This window comes from Uranotaenia lowii, chromosome 2, assembly GCF_029784155.1.
Source record: "Uranotaenia lowii strain MFRU-FL chromosome 2, ASM2978415v1, whole genome shotgun sequence".
Classification (NCBI taxonomy): Eukaryota; Metazoa; Arthropoda; class Insecta; order Diptera; family Culicidae; genus Uranotaenia; species Uranotaenia lowii.
Window position 1 is genome coordinate 14,641,570 of NC_073692.1, and position 20,050 is coordinate 14,661,619.

At 38.6% G+C, this 20,050-nt stretch overlaps 2 protein-coding genes across 2 annotated transcripts; one reads left to right on the top strand and one right to left on the bottom strand.

The window, feature by feature from the left end:
• The first annotated feature begins 5,199 nt into the window (after positions 1-5,199).
• Positions 5,200-7,398, top strand: LOC129741084 (uncharacterized protein K02A2.6-like). Its single transcript, XM_055732785.1, has one exon. It carries the CDS (start codon positions 5,200-5,202, stop codon positions 7,396-7,398), a length of 2,199 nt encoding a protein of 732 aa, XP_055588760.1.
• A 9,533-nt stretch (positions 7,399-16,931) lies between these two features.
• On the bottom strand, positions 16,932-19,970 carry LOC129743658 (uncharacterized). Its single transcript, XM_055735746.1, has 6 exons — positions 19,589-19,970; positions 19,301-19,447; positions 19,090-19,242; positions 17,673-19,022; positions 17,509-17,611; positions 16,932-17,450 (listed from the first exon to the last, which is right to left on the bottom strand). Exons 1-6 carry the CDS (start codon positions 19,901-19,903, stop codon positions 16,969-16,971), a joined length of 2,550 nt encoding a protein of 849 aa, XP_055591721.1. The 5' UTR covers positions 19,904-19,970; the 3' UTR covers positions 16,932-16,968.
• Positions 19,971-20,050: the final 80 nt, after the last annotated feature.

The following is a 20,050-nucleotide window of genomic DNA, read 5'->3' on the forward strand; positions in this document are numbered from 1 at the left end:
AATAAAGATTCATCAAAAGATGGCTTGCGGAAGGACAAGTCCCGTTTAGTTTGTGCGAGAGGTCGCAAACTAAATATGATGAAAGTATGAAATATGAATTTGACGATCGATAAAAACCGGCTTGCGAGAGGTCAAGTCCGAACTAAGTTGTGAGAAAGATCATTGGATAAAGATTCATCAAAAGATGGCTTGCGGAAGGACAAGTGACGATCGATAAAAACCGGCTTGCGAGAGGTCAAGTCCGAACTAAGTTGTGAGAAAGATCATTGGATAAAGATTCATCAAAAGATGGCTTGCGGAAGGACAAGTCCCGTTTAGTTTGTGCGAGAGGTCGCAAACTAAATGAGATGGAAGTATAAAATATGAATATGAAGATAGATAAAAGATGGCTTGCGAGAGGTCAAGTCCAAACTAATTGTGAGATAAATAATTGAATAAAGATTCATCAAAAGATGGCTTGCGGAAGGACAAGTCCCGTTTAGTTTGTGCGAGAGGTCGCAAACTAAATATGATGAAAGTATGAAATATGAATTTGACGATCGATGAAAACCGGCTTGCGAGAGGTCAAGTCCGAACTAAGTTGTGAGAAAGATCATTGGATAAAGATTCATCAAAAGATGGCTTGCAGAAGGACAAGTCCCGTTTAGTTTGTGCGAGAGGTCGCATACTAAGTGAGATGAAAGTATAAAATATGAATATGACGATCGATAAAAGACGGCTTGCGAGAGGTCAAGTCCAAACTAATTTGTGAGATAGATCATTATATTAAGATTCACCAAAAGATGGCTTGCGGAAGGACAAGTCCCGTTTTGTTTGTGCGAGAGATCGCAAACTAAGTGAGATGAATGTTGGAAATTGTATGAAATGATGGAAATTGAATATGATGATCGATGAAAGACGCTTTACAACAGGTCGACTGTAAATAAATTTGTGTGACACAAACTAAATGAAATGGAATAAGAAAATCTCGCGTGAGCTTTCATTACGTCGAATGAAACAGAAACACCGAACCGAGAAAAACGCTTCTGAAATTTGAAGAGTGTTTTTCAAATCCTATTTTCATTCCGTCGCCGATAACCCTTCAAAAAATACGCAATATTCATGGAAACTAATTGTGTCATATATTCCACATTATGAATTTAATTTTTTGCAATTTTTAGAGCTATTTTTTAATCATATAGGAACATACGACATATTCAAACTTAAATCGTTCATACGTCTGAACACATTCGTCGTTTGGAGGGGAAATTTGTTTCATTCGTCTCTTTTCTTTCGTCCTTTGATTCGTTCAACTTGCACTTACGCCCAAATGTTTCTGATGCAAATACTATGGGAAATTTTCAATTTTCTCGGCGTAGTGGCTGTTAAATAAGTGAAATATCTAGTGTAGCGGTAAATTGGTAAGTAAATGCATAATGAAATGTGTGAATCGGGTGCGCCATCGGTCAAACCAGCTCGCTGCTGCTGATCAGCTTTCTGTTGCCGACCAGCTGGAGGGGAAATTTGTCTCATTCGTCCTTTGATTCGTTCAACTTGCACTTACGCCCAAATGTTTCTGAGGCAATTACCGGTAAATTTTCAATTTTCTCGGCATAGTGAATGTTAACTTATTGAGTTGTCGAGTGCAGCGGTAAATTTATTAGTGAATGCGTAATATAAGTGTGAATCGGGTGAATGGGTGACTAACAGCAGCAGGCTGCTGCCGCTCAGCCTGATGCAGTTAGTTGATAGGTTTGCTGCTACTGCTGCTGTTCGGTTTCTTTTCCTTGCTGCATTATTTTACAGCGTTCGAAAGCCTGCTTGAGTATCGATTTAAGAACGCTTGAAAAGAAGAATCTGAAATAATATTCATTGCCAGGTTGATATTCTGAAAACCTCTACCTGTATGTAGAGTTATGATTCACGTAGGTATCACATTAGCCCCAAAATCCTCTACCACATAATGCCTAGAGAGAGAGAACATCCGAGAGAAAATCAAATGCAACCAAGCGATGGGCAACCTGGGGACTCGGCTCTTGAGCGGCAGTTAGTGACGAACTCTTATGTAGATCGGAACCCTTGTGAGTTGTGTGTTAAGCAGCGGAAATAAATAGTTTCTATTGAGAAGTCGCGAGTGTGCATTTATTCAGAAGACAACGCAGTTCTCCCTTCCCCTGGTGGATTCTACAATTGGCGCAGCCGGTGAAAACAAAGGTAAGTGAAGTGAAAATCACCCGGAAATTTAGGAATGCTGTCTGTTCTCCAGCTTAAAGAATAGCATTTTCGTGTATTTTTTTATGATTTGATTTGAAATATGATCGATTAAGTGAAGTTGATTCGTTTTTATTTCTTGAGAATGGCGGCATACCGAGCATGATTTTTTGTGTGTGTTATTTTCCCAGCTCGTTGGCTGGGTCGTTTCCTTACCAGTGAACTTTGATGTGAAAAAAAAATTATGCCGGTTGAGGACCGAGCTGGAGGGAGATAGGTAGAGGTTAAATTGCACTAATACTGATGAGGATGCCGGTTGAGGACCGAGCAAATGAAGAGAGTATTTAATTTGAGAGAGCCATAAAATGATGATGATTATTGACGATGCCGGTTGAGGGCCGAGCTAGCGAGAGCGAGACTGACCGAGTCGGTTTCGCAAAGTGAACACATACATATGAGGATGCCGGTTGAGGACCGTGCAAATTGAATAAGCAAGTCTGACTTCAGTCAAAGTGCGTATGAGGATGCCGGTTGAGGGCCGTGCTATTGAGGCTAACACTTTGATGATGCCGGTTGAGGGCCGCGCAATGAAGCGAAGAAGACTTAGATGGGACCACTCGTAGTGACGATGTTGCCGGTTGAGGGCCGTGCTCTGAGGAGGAATAAAATTTTTCTAATTTCGATGAATTTGTGTGTGCTACTTGCCGGTTGAGGGCCGTGCTCTGAGAAGGAAGGAATAAAGTTTTTTTTCTCATTTCTATGAACCCATTTGTGTATGCTTCTAATTTCAAAAGAGAGAGTGATGATGATTCCTATCGTCCTTAGCAAGGCACTACTATAGAGGCTCGGTCAGGCTAATGTAAAAGCGTACGAATACAAATGATGGGTTTAGTTGAAAACGGGGTACTGTGATCATGTTCATCGTCGTCGAAAAGCATAAGTAAATAGTGAAGGGCAAATAATACTATAGACTGAAAATAAACAACTTATATATCGAACTTATGAATGTGTTTTCTTTTGTTTTACTATTTCTATTTCTAATTTGTTTTTGAGAAGCGGTAATATTACAGCATAGAATCCTTTCGCATTATTTTTGTAGATGGATACCAATAAACAATGGCCACTAGAACCGTTCAAAGATTCGGTTGACTCTTCTGATTTGCGTCGAGAATGGGAGGAGTGGTTGAGATCTTTCGAACTAGTCCTGGAGTTGAAGAAGATCGACTCTCAACACGAGAAGTTGGTCTTTATGCTTGCTCATGGTGGGCGTGGCCTACAGAGGATCTACTATAATTTGAGGCCAGTGCCAAATGAGATCTATCCGGAACCTGTGAAAATTCCACTATGCCCACAAGAATTACCTGAATATGACAACGCTGTCAAGCGTTTGAATAGCTTCTTCGTTGGCAAGTGTAACGAACGCGTTGAGCTTGAGGTGTTTCGGTCGTTGAAACAATCTTCCGATGAATCCTTTAATCAATTTATCCTGAAACTCAGAATGCAAGCAGCTAGATGCGATTTCCAAAATCGAGAAGAGAGAGAAATTCTTCAACAGGTAACAATGGGAGCGCGAGATGAGCGTGTCCGCGACAAAGGCCTCGAAAATGTCATGAATCTGGACGAACTCTCGAATTACGCAATCAATCGCGAAATCTTGGCTAAGCAGAAAGAGAAGAATAACCCTTTTGAAGGCGGATCAAATCCTACGTCAATTTCATACGTGGGGCAAAAGGCTGGTGGCAGTGGAAGAAACACGGGGTACAATGCGAGAGCGCTTCAGAAAAACAAACCTGTAGAAGTCGAGTGTGACGGATGTGGTTCATGGAGACATGATACGGACTCGCGTGTTTGCGGTGCACGCAATGCTCGTTGCAATCGTTGTGGTCGCAAAGGCCACTTTGAGAGGAAGTGTCCTGCATATGTTAGAATTGATCGTAGTGGACCACGCCAATCTCGATTCAGAAAGCGCCCTTACGAAGCAAACACCGTTCGCAAAGAGGAAAATTTGCATTATGCTAGATCTGATGATCCACAGGAGGTAAAATAAAATTTTGTTTTATATTCCGAAGCGAGGGCTCGTAGAATCTCAAGGGGATTAAAAAAAAAATAAATAAATGTTGAATAAATACTAAGAAAAATCTATTGTTTTATTTATAGGATGTAAATAGTGGAATGATAATTTGTACGATCGGCTCTCTTCCAATAGAATTTTTGATAGACTCGGGAGCTGCGATAAACACAGTTACTGAACATGTTTGGACTGCACTTAACAGGAACAAAACTGTATTATACAAAACAAAATTTAATTGTGACCGACAAATAACTGCTTACGCATCTCAACAACCACTTAAAGTTTTGACGATTTTTGAGGCCTGGATATCTGTAAATGACATCAAGCCCAAAACTTACGCTGAATTTTTCGTTATCCAAGGTGCACGCAAGTCCCTGTTGTGTAAAAGAACAGCGGAAGAGCTGAAAGTTCTAAAGGTTGGTCTAGATGTTAACAGTATAGATTATAAAAGCGAAGTATTTCCGAGATTCCCAAACATCCAAATTAAGCTTTCGATCGACAAAAGTATTCCTCCAAAGAAATTGGCATATTTAAGAATTCCAGCCGCCATGGAAGACAAAGTTGATGCAAAACTTCAACAAATGCTTAGAAGCGATATAATTGAACGAGTCGTTGGTCCGCCTGAATGGATATCCCCGATGGTTGTTGTCCCTAAAGGGAAAGACGACATCCGTTTGTGCATCAATATGAAGCTCCCTAACCAGGCGATCCAACGTGAGCACTATCCTTTGCCTATGATTGACACGCTTCTAAACAAATTAAGAGGGTCAAAATTTTTCTCGAAACTGGATATAACATCTGCATATCACCACATAGAGCTGCACCCAGATTCCAGAGGAATCACCACTTTTATGACTGGCAGAGGTTTGATGCGATTTAAAAGATTAATGTTCGGAATCAATTGCGCGCCGGAGATTTTTCAGCGTGTTATGTGCGAAATGTTAGCCGGTGTTGAAGGTGTAATAGTTTACATTGATGACATAGTAGTTGCCGGACAAACCAGACAACAACACGATGCCAGACTTGAAGAAGTTCTTTCGATCCTTCGTGATAATAACGCGTCATTGAATAAAGAAAAATGCATGTTTGGTGTAGAGCAACTCGAAATATTGGGGTATAATGTCAGTGCAGCCGGCATAAGTCCTTCAGAAGAAAAGATTTCTGCCATTCGGAATTTCAGACAGCCAGAAACTAGAGAGGAGGTCCGAAGTTTCTTAGGCCTCATAAACTTCGTGGGTCAGTTTATTCCTGATCTATCAACGAGGACGGAACCATTGCGTCGATTCATGAGAGGGGACGTAGAAACATTTGGTGAGGACCAAGTAAGGGCTTTTGACGAACTCCGCAATGAGCTGTCTGGTACTGTTCGGAGGCTGGGCTTCTTTGATGCAAAGGATACAACTGAGTTGTACGTCGATGCGTCACCTGTGGGGCTAGGCGCGGTGCTTTCCCAAAGAGATAAGTTCGGAACACCTCGAATCATTAGTTTCGCCTCGAAGGGTTTAACGAAGGCAGAGCGAGTTTATCCTCAAACGCAACGCGAAGCCCTTGCAGTTGTCTGGGGCGTTGAAAAATTTTACCCATACTTATTTGGTATAGAATTCACGGTCTTCACCGATCACAAGACTCTCGAATACATTTATGGGGGCAAACACCGCGATGGAAAGCGTGCTTGTTCTAGAGCAGAAGGCTGGGCACTACGTTTGCAGCCCTATAACTTCCGCATAGAATACATTCCAGGTTCGAATAACATCTCAGATATACTTTCACGGCTCTGTCCTCAGTCTGAATTCGAGAAACCATTCGATGACGAATCTGAGCACTACCTCTGTGCTATTGAAGACTCATTAGCAGCCATCACTCTAGAGGAAATACGTACTGAGACTGCCAATGACGAAACCTTGAGTGCTGTCATCAAAGCAATCCACAACCAAAAATGGCCTTCAAGTCTTTTTCGTTATGAAACTTTTTCAAAGGAACTCGGTGTTATTCATGGAATTGTTGTTAGAGATGACCGAATTGTACTTCCACCTAAACTACGATCTAGAGCCCTGGATATCGCGCACCGAGGACACCCGGGAGTCGTAAGTATGCGAAGGAACCTTCGTGAAAAAGTTTGGTGGCCTTACATGGATCGTGATGTTGGCGATCGTATCCAAGAATGCGGTGGATGCGCAGCAGTAAGCCTCCAAAGTCCTGCAGAACCAATGCTTCGGAAAGAGATGCCTGAACGCGCCTGGCAAGAGATCGCAGTTGACTTCTTTTCAGCAAAGGAATGCGCGACATTCCTTGTGGTAGTCGATTACTACAGCCGTTATATAAAGGTAATCGAAATGAAGGGTACCACAGCCTCTAAAACCATCGAAGCCCTGGAGTCGGTGTTTCAGGAGCAGACATACCCCGAAACTCTCCGGAGCGATAACGGGCCACCATTCTCAAGCGAAGAGTTCTCCAGTTATTGCACTCAAAGGAATATTCGGTTGGTCCGCACGATACCATACTGGCCGCAAATGAATGGGCTCGTGGAAAGACAAAATCAGGGGATTTTGAGGGCACTGAAAATTGCAAAGGCAGTAAAAGCAGATTGGCGTGATGCTGTTAAAGACTATGTGCACATGTATAACACCACACCTCACTCGATGACTGGTAAGGCTCCACTAGAACTACTCACTGGGAGGCCGGTGAAAGATCTTTTGCCATCTCTACGTACTGAACCGTATTGGAATCGGGATGACGGTGTTCGGGACGACGACGCTATTAAAAAAATGAAAGGGAAGATTTATGCTGATAATCGCAGACATTCCAAACCGTCCAATATTGTAGAAGGTGATACAGTCATTTTGAAGAATTATGAAACCGGAAAGTTAGAACCCAATTTCCGACTGGAAGAGTTCATGGTTATAAAGAAGAATGGCAACGATACGATTGTGGCAAATAGAGAAGGAGTAAGATATAGACGTCCCGTTTCTCACTTAAGGAAATGGCATAATACTCCTAAGGAAAACGGCCAAACTTCATCTGAGGGTGGAGCAGGTAAAGAACGTTTAAAAAGATCAGAACCTGAGAAATCAGAACATCAACAATCACCAAAGCGTCCGAAACGTTCACGAAGAATGCCAGCTAAATATATCTCATAGGTAACCCGCATCATTTTTTTTTCTAAAATTAAATTACACTCTAGTCGATACCGTGTTTGTTAACATTTTTTTCATTCCAGAGCAGAAGAGGGATTGTAGAGTTATGATTCACGTAGGTATCACATTAGCCCCAAAATCCTCTACCACATAATGCCTAGAGAGAGAGAACATCCGAGAGAAAATCAAATGCAACCAAGCGATGGGCAACCTGGGGACTCGGCTCTTGAGCGGCAGTTAGTGACGAACTCTTATGTAGATCGGAACCCTTGTGAGTTGTGTGTTAAGCAGCGGAAATAAATAGTTTCTATTGAGAAGTCGCGAGTGTGCATTTATTCAGAAGACAACGCAGTTCTCCCTTCCCCTGGTGGATTCTACACTGTATACACTTGTTTGCTCATGGAATCCATAGCGAATGTGCTAGGTTTTTCTTCCTCTGCACATTCGCCGTTTGGAAGAAGGGACGTAAGCAACATTGAAATTGGCAATCAAGGTTTTGTTTCATTCGTCATTTTGGAAGTCTTAAATTTTATATATTAAAAGGGTTTAAATTGATTGTTTTATCAATCACATAGGTAGATAATGTTATAATGAAGCTTTTTTAGTGAATATCTCAGTTTTTCAAATTTTGTTTCATTCGACGTAATGAAAGCTCACGCGAGAAATGCTGAATAAACTGCGAATAATACGGTTGATCAATGTATCAAGTGTAATCTGAATTAATAAGAGTGCATAACGTTTGTCCTAAATTGTAATAGTTCATACTTACAGGTTCTGTGTTTTTCAGAGAGAACTGTTAATTAAAGGATAATGCTGCAGTTTCGTGTTAAGTTTAATAATAACACCTCGGAAAAGTACGTATGACATTACACAAAAAAAAAACTCTAGAAATAATTGTCTTCAAAACTTTGGACTTATCCAATAATCAATTGATGGTTAGCGTTAACTGAAAAACAACTACACAGCAGCCGAAGACAACTTTCATACCATAGTCGTGTTCATTTTTTTGATTTTCACGTATAAGCGTTAGCGATGACGAGATTTTATACAAATAACAAAGTTTGACCCAGTTCTTAAAAAAAAGTCATACAAAGCTATGACAGGGTATTGTTTGAATTATATGCTACAGCATTGTGTGGGCTCAACGACTAAAGGTGCAAAGGTGTACTTATAACGATTTTTCCTTAAATTAAATAATTAAAAAAAAAAAACAAGTAAATTATGTCAGGTGCACATGAAAATACAATATACAATATAACATGAAAAAGAACTTGCTCATAGACATAAAACATTACAGACTAAAACAAAAAAAAAAAGAACGTTTGATTTGATTCAGGAAATTCTATCAATATAATTTTAAAATAACTTACACGTGATCATAGCAAATCACTTGATTTAATTAAGTACAATTTTCCAGGCTGCGAAATTATGTGTCAAATTACTGGCACTCTGTTACAAAATCAAAATAACTTATAAAATGTTATCCTAATTATGACTTCTTGTCGAACTAGGACTGAATAATAAAAAAAACAACTTCAAAACAACTAAATAGATATGTTTCGAAACGAAAAAGTTAAAAGAAAAATGTAATGAACTTTTAATGGTCGAAAGATAACGGGCAGCACTTTGAAATGTTTTAGAAAGTTGTAAACCATTTATTTATACGGTTACCTTTAGCGTACCTTTACCTTTTAAATAACGATTCTAGAAGTTCTGAGGAAAATAAAACTGTCCGACGAAGCCTCCTTATGACAGTTCACACAGTAAATGAGTTTCAATTAAAGACGTCGACTACCTGCATATGACGAGCAGGTAGCAGTTTGCAATAATAGAATTATAATATATGGTATCCTTTCATCAAATAAAGCTACAGAAATATTGATGTTGATGCTTTAACGGCAGACTATTATTAACACATTAAGATAAAAAAAAACACACACACAATTAATTAAAACTATGACTTAAAAAAAAAGGGAAAAACAAAATATAACACTCGATCAATTCTCTTTCCCATATCATAGAAAAAGGAATTTATCATTCGGAAAAGAATAGTTTTAATTGAAGTCTATATTATTGAACATGCTACAGAAAAGGTTAATTAAACGATTGGGTAGGTGCGTCAACGGTTAAAACAATCATCCAATTCAAACATTGCTATAGTTCCTCATAGGAATTTGGAATAAATTAGTGTTTTATTCGTTATAGGAAGTTCAGGTATAACAATTTTCATATAATTTACAACGCAGACTCGGAAAATCTGAACCCCGAATAATGATACATTTCAAACAAGAAAATTCTCAACATTTGTGAAATATCATTTGGGACAGGAGTTCATTTGAAAATTCAAAGCATTCCTTATAGAAAATTATTGGCAATAAGAAACATTTCCATTTACCAAAACTAATGGTTAATAGAAAACTGGAAGACTTCTATCGTCTTGTGAATGGTATGTTCAGTTCAGAGCTAGCCATTTGGTCAGTTAAACACTGAGGTTACTGTCATTTATGTTGAAAAAAAATTTAAGAACGATGATATTCATATTTCAAAACTGTAGATCAGTGTTTGTACATAAAAAAAAACAAATAAAAACACACTCAATTGGACGAGTTTCAGAATAAACGTCCTTTATATCTCTACCCACAGTATCGATTTTGGTTAAGTACTTTTTTTCGAATGTGCGCAATTATTGCGTCTGTTCTAAACATTTACAATTATCCGGAAAACGCCGTACAAGATATCTAGCATTATTCTTTTATCAGATGAAACCCAGTTTTTTTGTTTGTTACATAAAAAAATCAATAACGCTTGGTGTGAAATATTATTATCAAATTTATAATATTCTTTAACCGAAACTAATATAATGTATAGCACAATATATGCTTCTAAGTCAGTTAGCTATCTACTGTATTCTTTGTTCTGCTGTGACCTTGTTTGCTGGTAAGATTCGAAGAAATAACTGGTACCTATATGCATACTTCGATTATTCTGATTGAAAATTACAAGATAGTGAAACGTATTCCAATTTAAAATACAATACTACAGAAGGTTAAGCGTAAAAAAACGAGGTAAGGGCATTGTACTCTCGACCCGAGAAAGCGGCGATTAATTAAACTATAAGAAGCTGATGCTGCACATATTGTTTGGATATAGTTTTGAACACAGTGGTCACCGTTGGTATCCCTTAGACTGAGTTAAATCGAGAAGTTTGCTGTTTGGTTCCTCATCTTCACTATTTCGTTGCTATAGGTCTGGTTACTTATTCAGGTTGTAAAGTGGTCGGTGGTTTTACTACAGTGGTGTGTCGCTGTAACATTGTTGATGGGCCGCCCTCCGATTGGTCCTAAGATTCTGTGTAGTTAAGTTTGATTCAATTCTCGACTCTGCTCATCTACATATGTTTGCATTCTTTATACCAGACACTATTAAAGATGAGGTTTCCGGATTCAATCGCTAAAATTTAGGAATAAAGGAGCTTTAATCCCATGACATCTTCTTTCAAATAGTATTTGGATCAAAATTATGATACCCTTACCTTTCAGTTCTCTGTGCTTTCAGCTTGTAGTTTGTATTTTCACAATTTTTCCTCCAGTGTAGAAGGCATTTTTTAAATCAGTAGATAAAATATGAAAGGTGTTGCGCTTTATAACATGCTTTGGCTGGTTGTAACTTTAACAATGCCGCGAATTCTTACTCTTGTCCACTTTTGTATGATTGGTTCTTGAAAAATTCCAAGAAACCGATATTGATCCGTTAATCCGGTTTTGATAATGTTCCGCACTTTCCATGTTAAGAGATTAGTTCTGTCCCCGGCTTGCTTCCGTGCCATGGAAGGGTTTAAAAATCTTGGACTGGTTTCGACCTTCTTAAATTTGTTGTGAACTAGTAAGCGGAACGAGACAAAAACAACGTAACCAATTAATCTGTCAAATAAATGAGTGCCTAAGGAATGGAACTCAATTCTTCACACGTTCTCAAAAGTTCAGTCAACCATAAGTATTTTTAACAACATGGTAACAAAAATTTAGTCAATCATAAGTTTTTTAAATAACACGTTAATGGAAAAAAAAATCAAACATTAGTATTTTGAACAAAAAGGATGCCAACAAGAGGAAATGTCAAACAAAAAATCTCGAGTGCTTAAAAAAAAAGGAATAATAATAATCATAACAGGCTCGGTAAGTTTTTGGTGGATTTGGTGTAAACTAAAACTTACGCAATTTACAATAAAAAAATTAATTATAAAAAGATTTTTAAGCGAGTTAAAAGTATAGTATTGTTGTAATAAAAATCTGAATTAGGCTTGATATCAATAATTTTAACATATGTTCAGAAGAGAGTGCAAAGGAATTAATTTCGACAGACAATTTACGGAATTAACAAACAAACAATTTACAGTACTTATTTTACTCATTAATAGAGTAGAGAAGGAGGCGAATGTGGTAGATATGTAATGGGAGTATTAATAACAGTAAACACAACAATTAAAATATTAGAATCATCAGATCAAGGTGAGCTAGTTTTACTGCTCTTCATAATTATTCATTTACAACGAGGTAAATTGATTTGATTTGAGTGTGATAAAAAGATTAAAAAGTAAATCAAACCTAATAACGCGGTCGAAGTGTGTAAATCGCTGAGAGAATGATTGAGTGACTCCTGAGAGTATAGAGTTGGACGGATGAATGCATGTCCAAACGAGAATGAACCGACGCAGGAGATTCATGAATGAGCCGATGACGATGACCATTCTAGATTCGATTTTTGAGGACGAATGTTGTGTGTTTTGCCGGAGAAATCATGTATCTAAAAAAATCGCGTAGTTTAGTGAAAGAAAGGATGAATTACTAAATGTAATGTGTTACCGATGGAAAGTCACCACAGTGGTCAGCCAAAATACGGTTCAGCATACGGATCTCTTCTCCGTCCAAGCCTGATTCCCAGAACCAAGGTCTTCTAGAAAACGTTGAGAATAGTTCGTAGAATTTCAAACCTTTATTGTCACGAAGGGCTATATCATTGTACCATTGGTTGGTATCTGCAGCCAGTTGCTGTTTGTAATTTCGGATCGCATCAATCCAGAGCAGTTTATTCATGATGATTGCATTCGATTCTACACCTTGTTTCGCCAAACTATCGGCATGTTCGTTTCCTGCTATAGCTATAATCGCGTGTTATCAGGTACAGCCGTCTGGGTCAGTGATGCCAGAACAACATCTAAAGGTTGCGGTACACCTCAATACACTAATGGCGTATTTTTTTTGATTCCGGATTTGGCTCTGGAACCGTCAGAATAAAAAAACGATTTTCGGGTTTCGAGTTATTCCATACGTAGGTGTGCGTGAGAACGAGCGCAATGTTTACATTCAGCTGTCATTTTGTTCTCCCTTCTGGATTTCTTCACTCGGTTCTTCACATTCGGATTGCCTTTTTTCGTGTCCGGATTGCACTGGACAGCAGATAGTACGATTTTGCTTGGCTGAGAGGTTCAAAATCGCGGCAATCATCATTTTCCCGTTCATTATTTCAACTGTTTTGCTTTCAGCCAAAAACAGCTGTTTAATGTTTTGACAACAACTTTGAGAGTATTGGTGAACTTCTCGCAAAACTGACTTTCTTCTCAGGGCGACTCCGTCCGTTTTTCGAGCGAACCTAGGTTGCCTCTCGAGCAATAAATGAGCACGATGACAGCAGTTAGAGCGAACCTAGGTTGCCTCTAGTTGGCCTCCAGGTGAAAAAAATACGGTATAACTATACTAAACTAAGAGTCCGGCACCGATTGACCGACGCATAGGGCTGAGATAAAAAATCTCCGCTGCCGGCGATCCGCCAGCGTCTTCACTTGCTACCAGCCAACGTTCTCGATGGGGAATAGTTAAAAGATGAAATTTGAACTGGTCTCAGTGTTTAAAATGATTAAATTCTGTTGAATATGATGTCAGCCACGCGCTTTGTCCTCCTTTGCGGTGCGTTTTTTTCACATTTTTCAATCGGAGCAACCCAATTCTTTCTCATGGTAGATTTCTTCAACCGAGCTCGGGGGAAAACATTCTCATAAGAAGGCAATGCCGCTTTAGCCAAGCAGTTTGAATCTTTTCACAAAAAATTTCAAATCAGCGGTAGGATTTGTACATAGCCTACGACGCAGACAGTGCTACTAAAGGTCTGAGAAGCAGCATTTTAGGTCGTGACCTCCCGGATAATTACTATCAGCGTATAAGTTGCTTCATGCACAACTTGTACCACAGGAACCGTCCAGAATACCGTTAATATCGAAAAACACCATTTAAATATCATTTGAACCGTAGATTACCATCTGTTAAATGGGTTTAACTATTTTATCATTCATTTATCCGAATTTCTCATAGAACTACAAATTCGGTTGTATTTGAGAAGTTTTTATAAAAATCAGGACATTTCAGAGACCTATTTTCAAAAATTAGGACAACTCGAGAGTTTTAATATCAGGACGTCCTCTCAAAAATCATGATGTGATTGTATACCGATTGGCATAAAGTCATTCGACATAATAGACGTTTGGCATACTGGTCGTATAATGGATGTTTGGAATAATGATCATTTGGCATAATGGCCGTTTGGCATAAAATAATGCATTTACTTCTGGCATGTGGAATGCGGACCGGACAAGGGGATTGTCCCTAGCTTTGGGTGACCTAGGGATTTGAATAAACCAGGAACCCGGTAAGGTAAATTGAGAAAAAAAAAACAAAATTTTATGTACTTTTTATTTTCAGCAACCTTTAATATTATCTTACGGGTTTTTATATATTTATGCCAAACGATCATTATGCCAAATGACTATTATGTCAAACGGTCATTATGCCAAACGACTTTTATGCTAAAAGGCGTAGGACACCTGGCACCTCTGCTGATGTTAACATAAAAAAAACAAAAAAAAATGGAAACCACTTTTCTGATCCGCAGATAACTAACGGCGTGTTCGTAAATTGATTAAATCAACGCCAGCATCGATAGGAGAAATTTTCTTCTATCGATGCTGGCGATCGTAAATAAACTGTATGCAAAAGCATTGGAAGGTGATTTGACATCTATACAAAAAAAATCGATGAAAATCACCCGCAAAATCAATTTACGAACACGCCGTAATTGTTCCTGCTTACACTACTGGTGAAACGCAACAATACAGGCGAAGCATATGAAGTATTTTTCATGTTAAAAGAAAAACCATGCAGTTTAATCAAATTCCAATCATTCAAATAATCTCTAAATTCCACTGTCCAAAACTTGGTTAGAATTTGAGAACTCTCTGATGATCTGTTTCATCAATATTTCACATCACCACCTGCTTTCCCCAAAGTGAAACATTTTTTTCCGTCGGCCCAAAAAAAAATATAGAAAGTGTCGACGCAGCAATTAATAAGCGATCTTTGAGTTAGAGGTCTTAATGGTAAAGCCAACAATCAATCTTTGGATATACTTACATTTATTTTATTAATCAGCTGCCAAGATACAGGAAAAATACTAGCACTGAACTAGGATTGCAATTTTAGGCTTCCGCCAGCTTGCCTGGACGCGTAAAATAACCTACAAAACGTGAGCCAAAAATTTCGCGACCCGTTCCCGAAGAATGCAACAAATGGAATGAACAAACAACCCGCATAATCAATTACAATATATAGAGAATATTCTATATTGTCTCTAAACGTTATCGTTTATTGTAAAGTGAACAGTATATGTACAATAACACAGACCATATTAACAATCTGTATTATGATTATCTGTTAAAGTACCATATGGGGAAAGGGCTGTTAAGCATGTTTACCATTCAAAAAGAGCGATTTTTTCGAACAAATATTTCATGCTACATTATTGGATACGGTTAAAATATCATCCACTTTTGGCGAGCAAAACAATCTACCTGAATGTTCTAGCTACGTTGGAATACAAAATCATAGATTTCATCAACTTCAATGGATATAGTTTGCTTATAGTAGTTTGTAGTAAAAATAACGCTCAATCATACGTTCCGCATATTGTAAAATATTTTTTAAAAGAGCTTCCCTGTACCATAACCAATATTGTTCCAATTCTTTCCCACAAAAAATAAAATAAAATTAAAAAATTAAAATGTTGATGTTTTTATTTTTTATTTCTGATATTATACATGGATTGAGTGCAATATCTCTACTCTGATATCAGTTCTTTCTGCACTGATGAGGAAAAAAACATGCAGATCTTCATTGTTCAGCCTTTCAGCAGATTTTTTTTCCGCTCTCCGCTCAGCAGAGATCTTTGTTTCTGGAATTTCATTAGTTTTATTTAATCTCATTAGTTTTTATCGATAATATAATATAGTTTTACTTACTTTTCGCGTTCTGTGTGTTTTTCTCAGCGTGATTCTTTTTTTTCGGAGCCATTTTGAACACAGTTTTCAGTTCCGAACCTGGCGTGGGGTTGCCGACACAAATTTTAACGAAGTGATGTGAAAATTAGCAGATGCTGAACCCAAGAGCGAAAAAATGCATAAGCTCACAACTACATCTTAAAATAACAATATTAGTTATTATCCGCAAGAGGTGAAATGATAGCGACTTGTCTAACTCATACAATGTTGTCACAGTATTTGTTGCAGGTATGCTGGTGTTCACAACTACACTTTGAAATAACTGTTATGGTGAGGGTTCATTTTATGTCAGACGATATCGGCTCACAAAATCAATGCATTCTGTTATGATGTTGGTGATGCCGATAATTAATGATTATTTATGTTATGATTCATAAAGATTACAACAATATCGTTCAATTCATGTTTTTTTTTAATTTAATGTCTAATGCTAAGAAAATATAAGGAAACTTTGTCGTACACTGTTAGAGTCCTGGATAAGGTCCAGAGACAATATTCAAAGGTTGCAAATTTTTATTCTCTTATTATACTATACTTACTAAATCATATATCATATTGTCACTGTCACTGATACGATCCTGTCATAATTTATTGAGGTAATAAAATTTTGAACATGTATAATGAAATGATACTTGGAAGATATTTCATACTGGTACTGCTACCAATATATTAAGTTAATAGTTAGTACTATATCCCCAACTGTTTTTAATTATGCGGGAAGAGAGCTGAAAATTTTACGCAAACACGCATTTTTGACGGGCGGGCGGCAGGCTGTGAGCGAGCTGAGCGAAAAAAAAACAACATACACACTCGAAGCCGACACCTCAGAAACTGCCGTTTTGGGCCGAAGAATGAAAAAATACTCATTTTCAGGTACATAGGTATTCGCAGTATATACATAAACGCATTTTTTTTTCTTGATTTTTTGCTAGAATAAATTTAAAAAAGAAAAATTGATTTATTCAATTTGCGTGGTTGAAATTTTAAAACTGACAAAATTTTGAATTTTAACCGAAAAAATAAATATTAGCTTAGAAAAATTTTTAAGCTACGCTTTAAGCTATTTCAGTTAGTGCTGGAGACAACGAAAATCTTCGATAAAACATGGCTATCCTCAGTATTGCTTTCGGATAAACGGAACACATCTTAAATATTTAATGAATTGGAGAAACATGTATATGTATTGAGATTTACAGAATAGTAGATCCGTGGCAGAACACGTGCTGCGCCGGACATATGTTGCTGTCCGGCGCTAACAGCTTTCTATGGGCCACAACTACCTTGGAATGGAAGCTTCGAAGTTTATGTTCGTTCTGCTTGATGCCAACGCTGCTCACGCTGTCCAAAGAAGCTCCGAAGGGGGGTGGTGCCCGACTGCGCAGTTTGAATCCTACAGTCTTCATAGAACCTACAATAGGACGACAGCCAGCAAAGCGGAAATTAAATCGGGGTTGAGGAACAGCGGAACCCGCCTTGCCGGAGAAAATAGCAGGGATAAGCTTTTCCGTGCGTTCTGGGAAAAAATCACTAAGCGTGGGTGGAGGTTTAAGATGTCCTGATGGTTTGGGTTGCACTTTAAGCACCAGTTTTGCTTTGAGCCTGTAGATATCACTTCGTTGGTTAATTTTCTCACGAATACGGTGAAATTTTATGTATTTTTTCTCGAGATATTCTGAGGAGAGATATTTTTTGTAAATAAATATTAATAATTCTATAAATATAGCTCTTACGTTCGTATTGAAACATGAAAGGAATCAATCCATCGCCACAAATTTCGCTTAAATATTCATAGAGAAAAATGTCACCTTTCCCATGAAGAAAAATCCCGGCCATCTGAAGCAAACAGAATATTAATTTGTTATACGCTCGATACTGACGAATGTTAAACTCTCACATTAAAATATGGATGGATAAAGTCAGGTACCATGTCAGGATTGATTTGTTCCAGGTAGGGAATCAGTTCCCGAAAGGCGAATTCTCCTACCGACCACAGGGCGCGCAGTGCCCGCGACAACCAATTGTAGTCAATGATTATGGTTTTCTTGTCATCGAAGAAGCGCTGCAATCTTTCAACTAGCAGAAACGTACATTCTTGCTCCACGAAGCCCCATTTGCCGCAGCAAAGTCCTATCACCCGGCTAACGCTATCAACAAGATAGTCATTGCAAATCATCGTGATGATATTTTCGCTTTCCAGTGTTGTTGAATTGTGATTGTTCACCTCACCCGTTGTACTTTCAGACATTTGTAAACTCACATTTTCATCAGGATCTTCAATCATAATAGGTTCGGGTTTGATTTTTTCTTCCACCTCATGTTTGATATCAAAGTTACCTTCCGTACTCATCAGCGAAGGTTCATTCTGTTGGACAATAAAACTTGTACCAGAGCTATTGAATTCGTTATTAAACTCCGATTTTATTTGAAAGTTGTCAACAATATCACCTGGTTCTTCCCCGGCTTCTTGCTTCCCTAAGCCCTGAACCATTGAGAAAAGTGCTTCGTACTCATCTTTGATGTTGTTGATATCGATCCCATCGGGACCTTCCTTAATATTTTCAATGCTACGAAGCAGTTCTTCGGTGACATTCGAATTTGAGTTGTTGGAGTCCTCGGACGGCCCAGGAAGATTATTTTCCAAAATGTTCATAGGAACCATTGTCGAATGGTTGAATCCCATCGATTGATCCATGGTACTTTGTGAAGGTGGCCCGGAGCCCAGAGACGATTCCGTTCCATTTTGATTGATGGAGTGCGGTTGCTGCAACTGAGATCCAAGCGACTGGGGCTGCAAATCAATGTTCATCGGTGTGGCAGCCAATATCTTGTTGGAAACTAAATTCGGCGGTCCCAGAAGCAAATTAACGAATATTTGACTTAACAAACTTAACTCCAGAGTTAAGTCAGAATGGGACATATGATTGTTCCTCACCAAAGCTTCCAGAAATTGAAGAGACCGGCTCAAGGTAGTTTCGGTATACTCGAAGCCCAACATTTCGATAGCTTTCGTTAAGAAAAGCTTCATCAGAGATGGAACATGCGGATTATAGATGAGAATGTTTATCGCTTCTTCGAAGCAATCCTCATCACCGATGTAAATTGCATCACATAAATTATTGTACAATTCCACCAAGTCCTCAGCAATAGCCGATTCCGACATCCATGAAGTTGTAAGCACCGGAATGTTACTTTGTTCCATTGTTACATCTTTAATGTACTCCTCCCGCAAATCCAAGACTTCGTCCTGTAAAAGAAAGGTGTTTCAATTATTCCCTTCTATTAGATTATCTGGTACTATCATCAATACTGACCGAATTGAAAAAATATACTCCATCGTACTCAATCCTATCCCAAGGTTCATTATTTGCTCCAACGATGGGAGGAACATCGCAATCTTTCAGCACCTGGTTAACCAGATCATACGTAACTTTTCCGCTTGAATGACGACTGTATGTTTTAATATTCTGAAAAAGGACAATGATTTCTGTACCGATCCCAACAGTTATGAGAACAATAACTTACATTTGCCAACTCCCACAGTTTGTAGGTCGTGTCCTCGGCAAGTTTGGTGTACACATCCGATGACACTTCCGTTTCCTGCTTATCGTGCTGCTCCCAGATGGTTTTCACCGAGCGTGAACTGAAACCAGCAAACGATTTGTACGATCCCTAAAAGATAAAAATTTATTATTCATGATGTTTTCCGTAACCTGACTATAAACTAACAGGCTGCGTTGAAGTTAATAAACAATAAATTCTAAATTACAAATGAATGATATAACTCCGACTCAAGAATCGTCTTCAACCAACCTTATCCTTGCTGGTGGAGTGTCCGTCGTTTCCGGAACCGGAATTCGTATCGCTGCCACAGGCAGTGGCGCCAATCGCGTTCCTCAGGTGATGTCCGTGGCTGTGATGGGCACCGGCACTACCATGATGATGGTGATGGGAGTGATGATGCTGGTTGCCCGACGTCGCGTTAGAACCACCAGCCGTCCCACCAAGGTTCCCGGAAGCTGCAACAGAATTTGACAGACCGGATGCCAAACTCCCACTATTACTGCTCGAGGATTTCGTGCGCTGTTTGACCTTGGAAGTAGCAGATTTTTTCGGGCTGGGCTTCATTTTTCCGGCGATTGTTTGTAAATATTTTCGGGACTTTTTGTTCTACACTTTCCGTGAAAATAAGCCACTGTGATTACTTTATTCCCCCAGCTTTCTTCCAATCATTTTAGCCCCAATAGGTTTTCGTTAGAATTCATTGAACAGGCC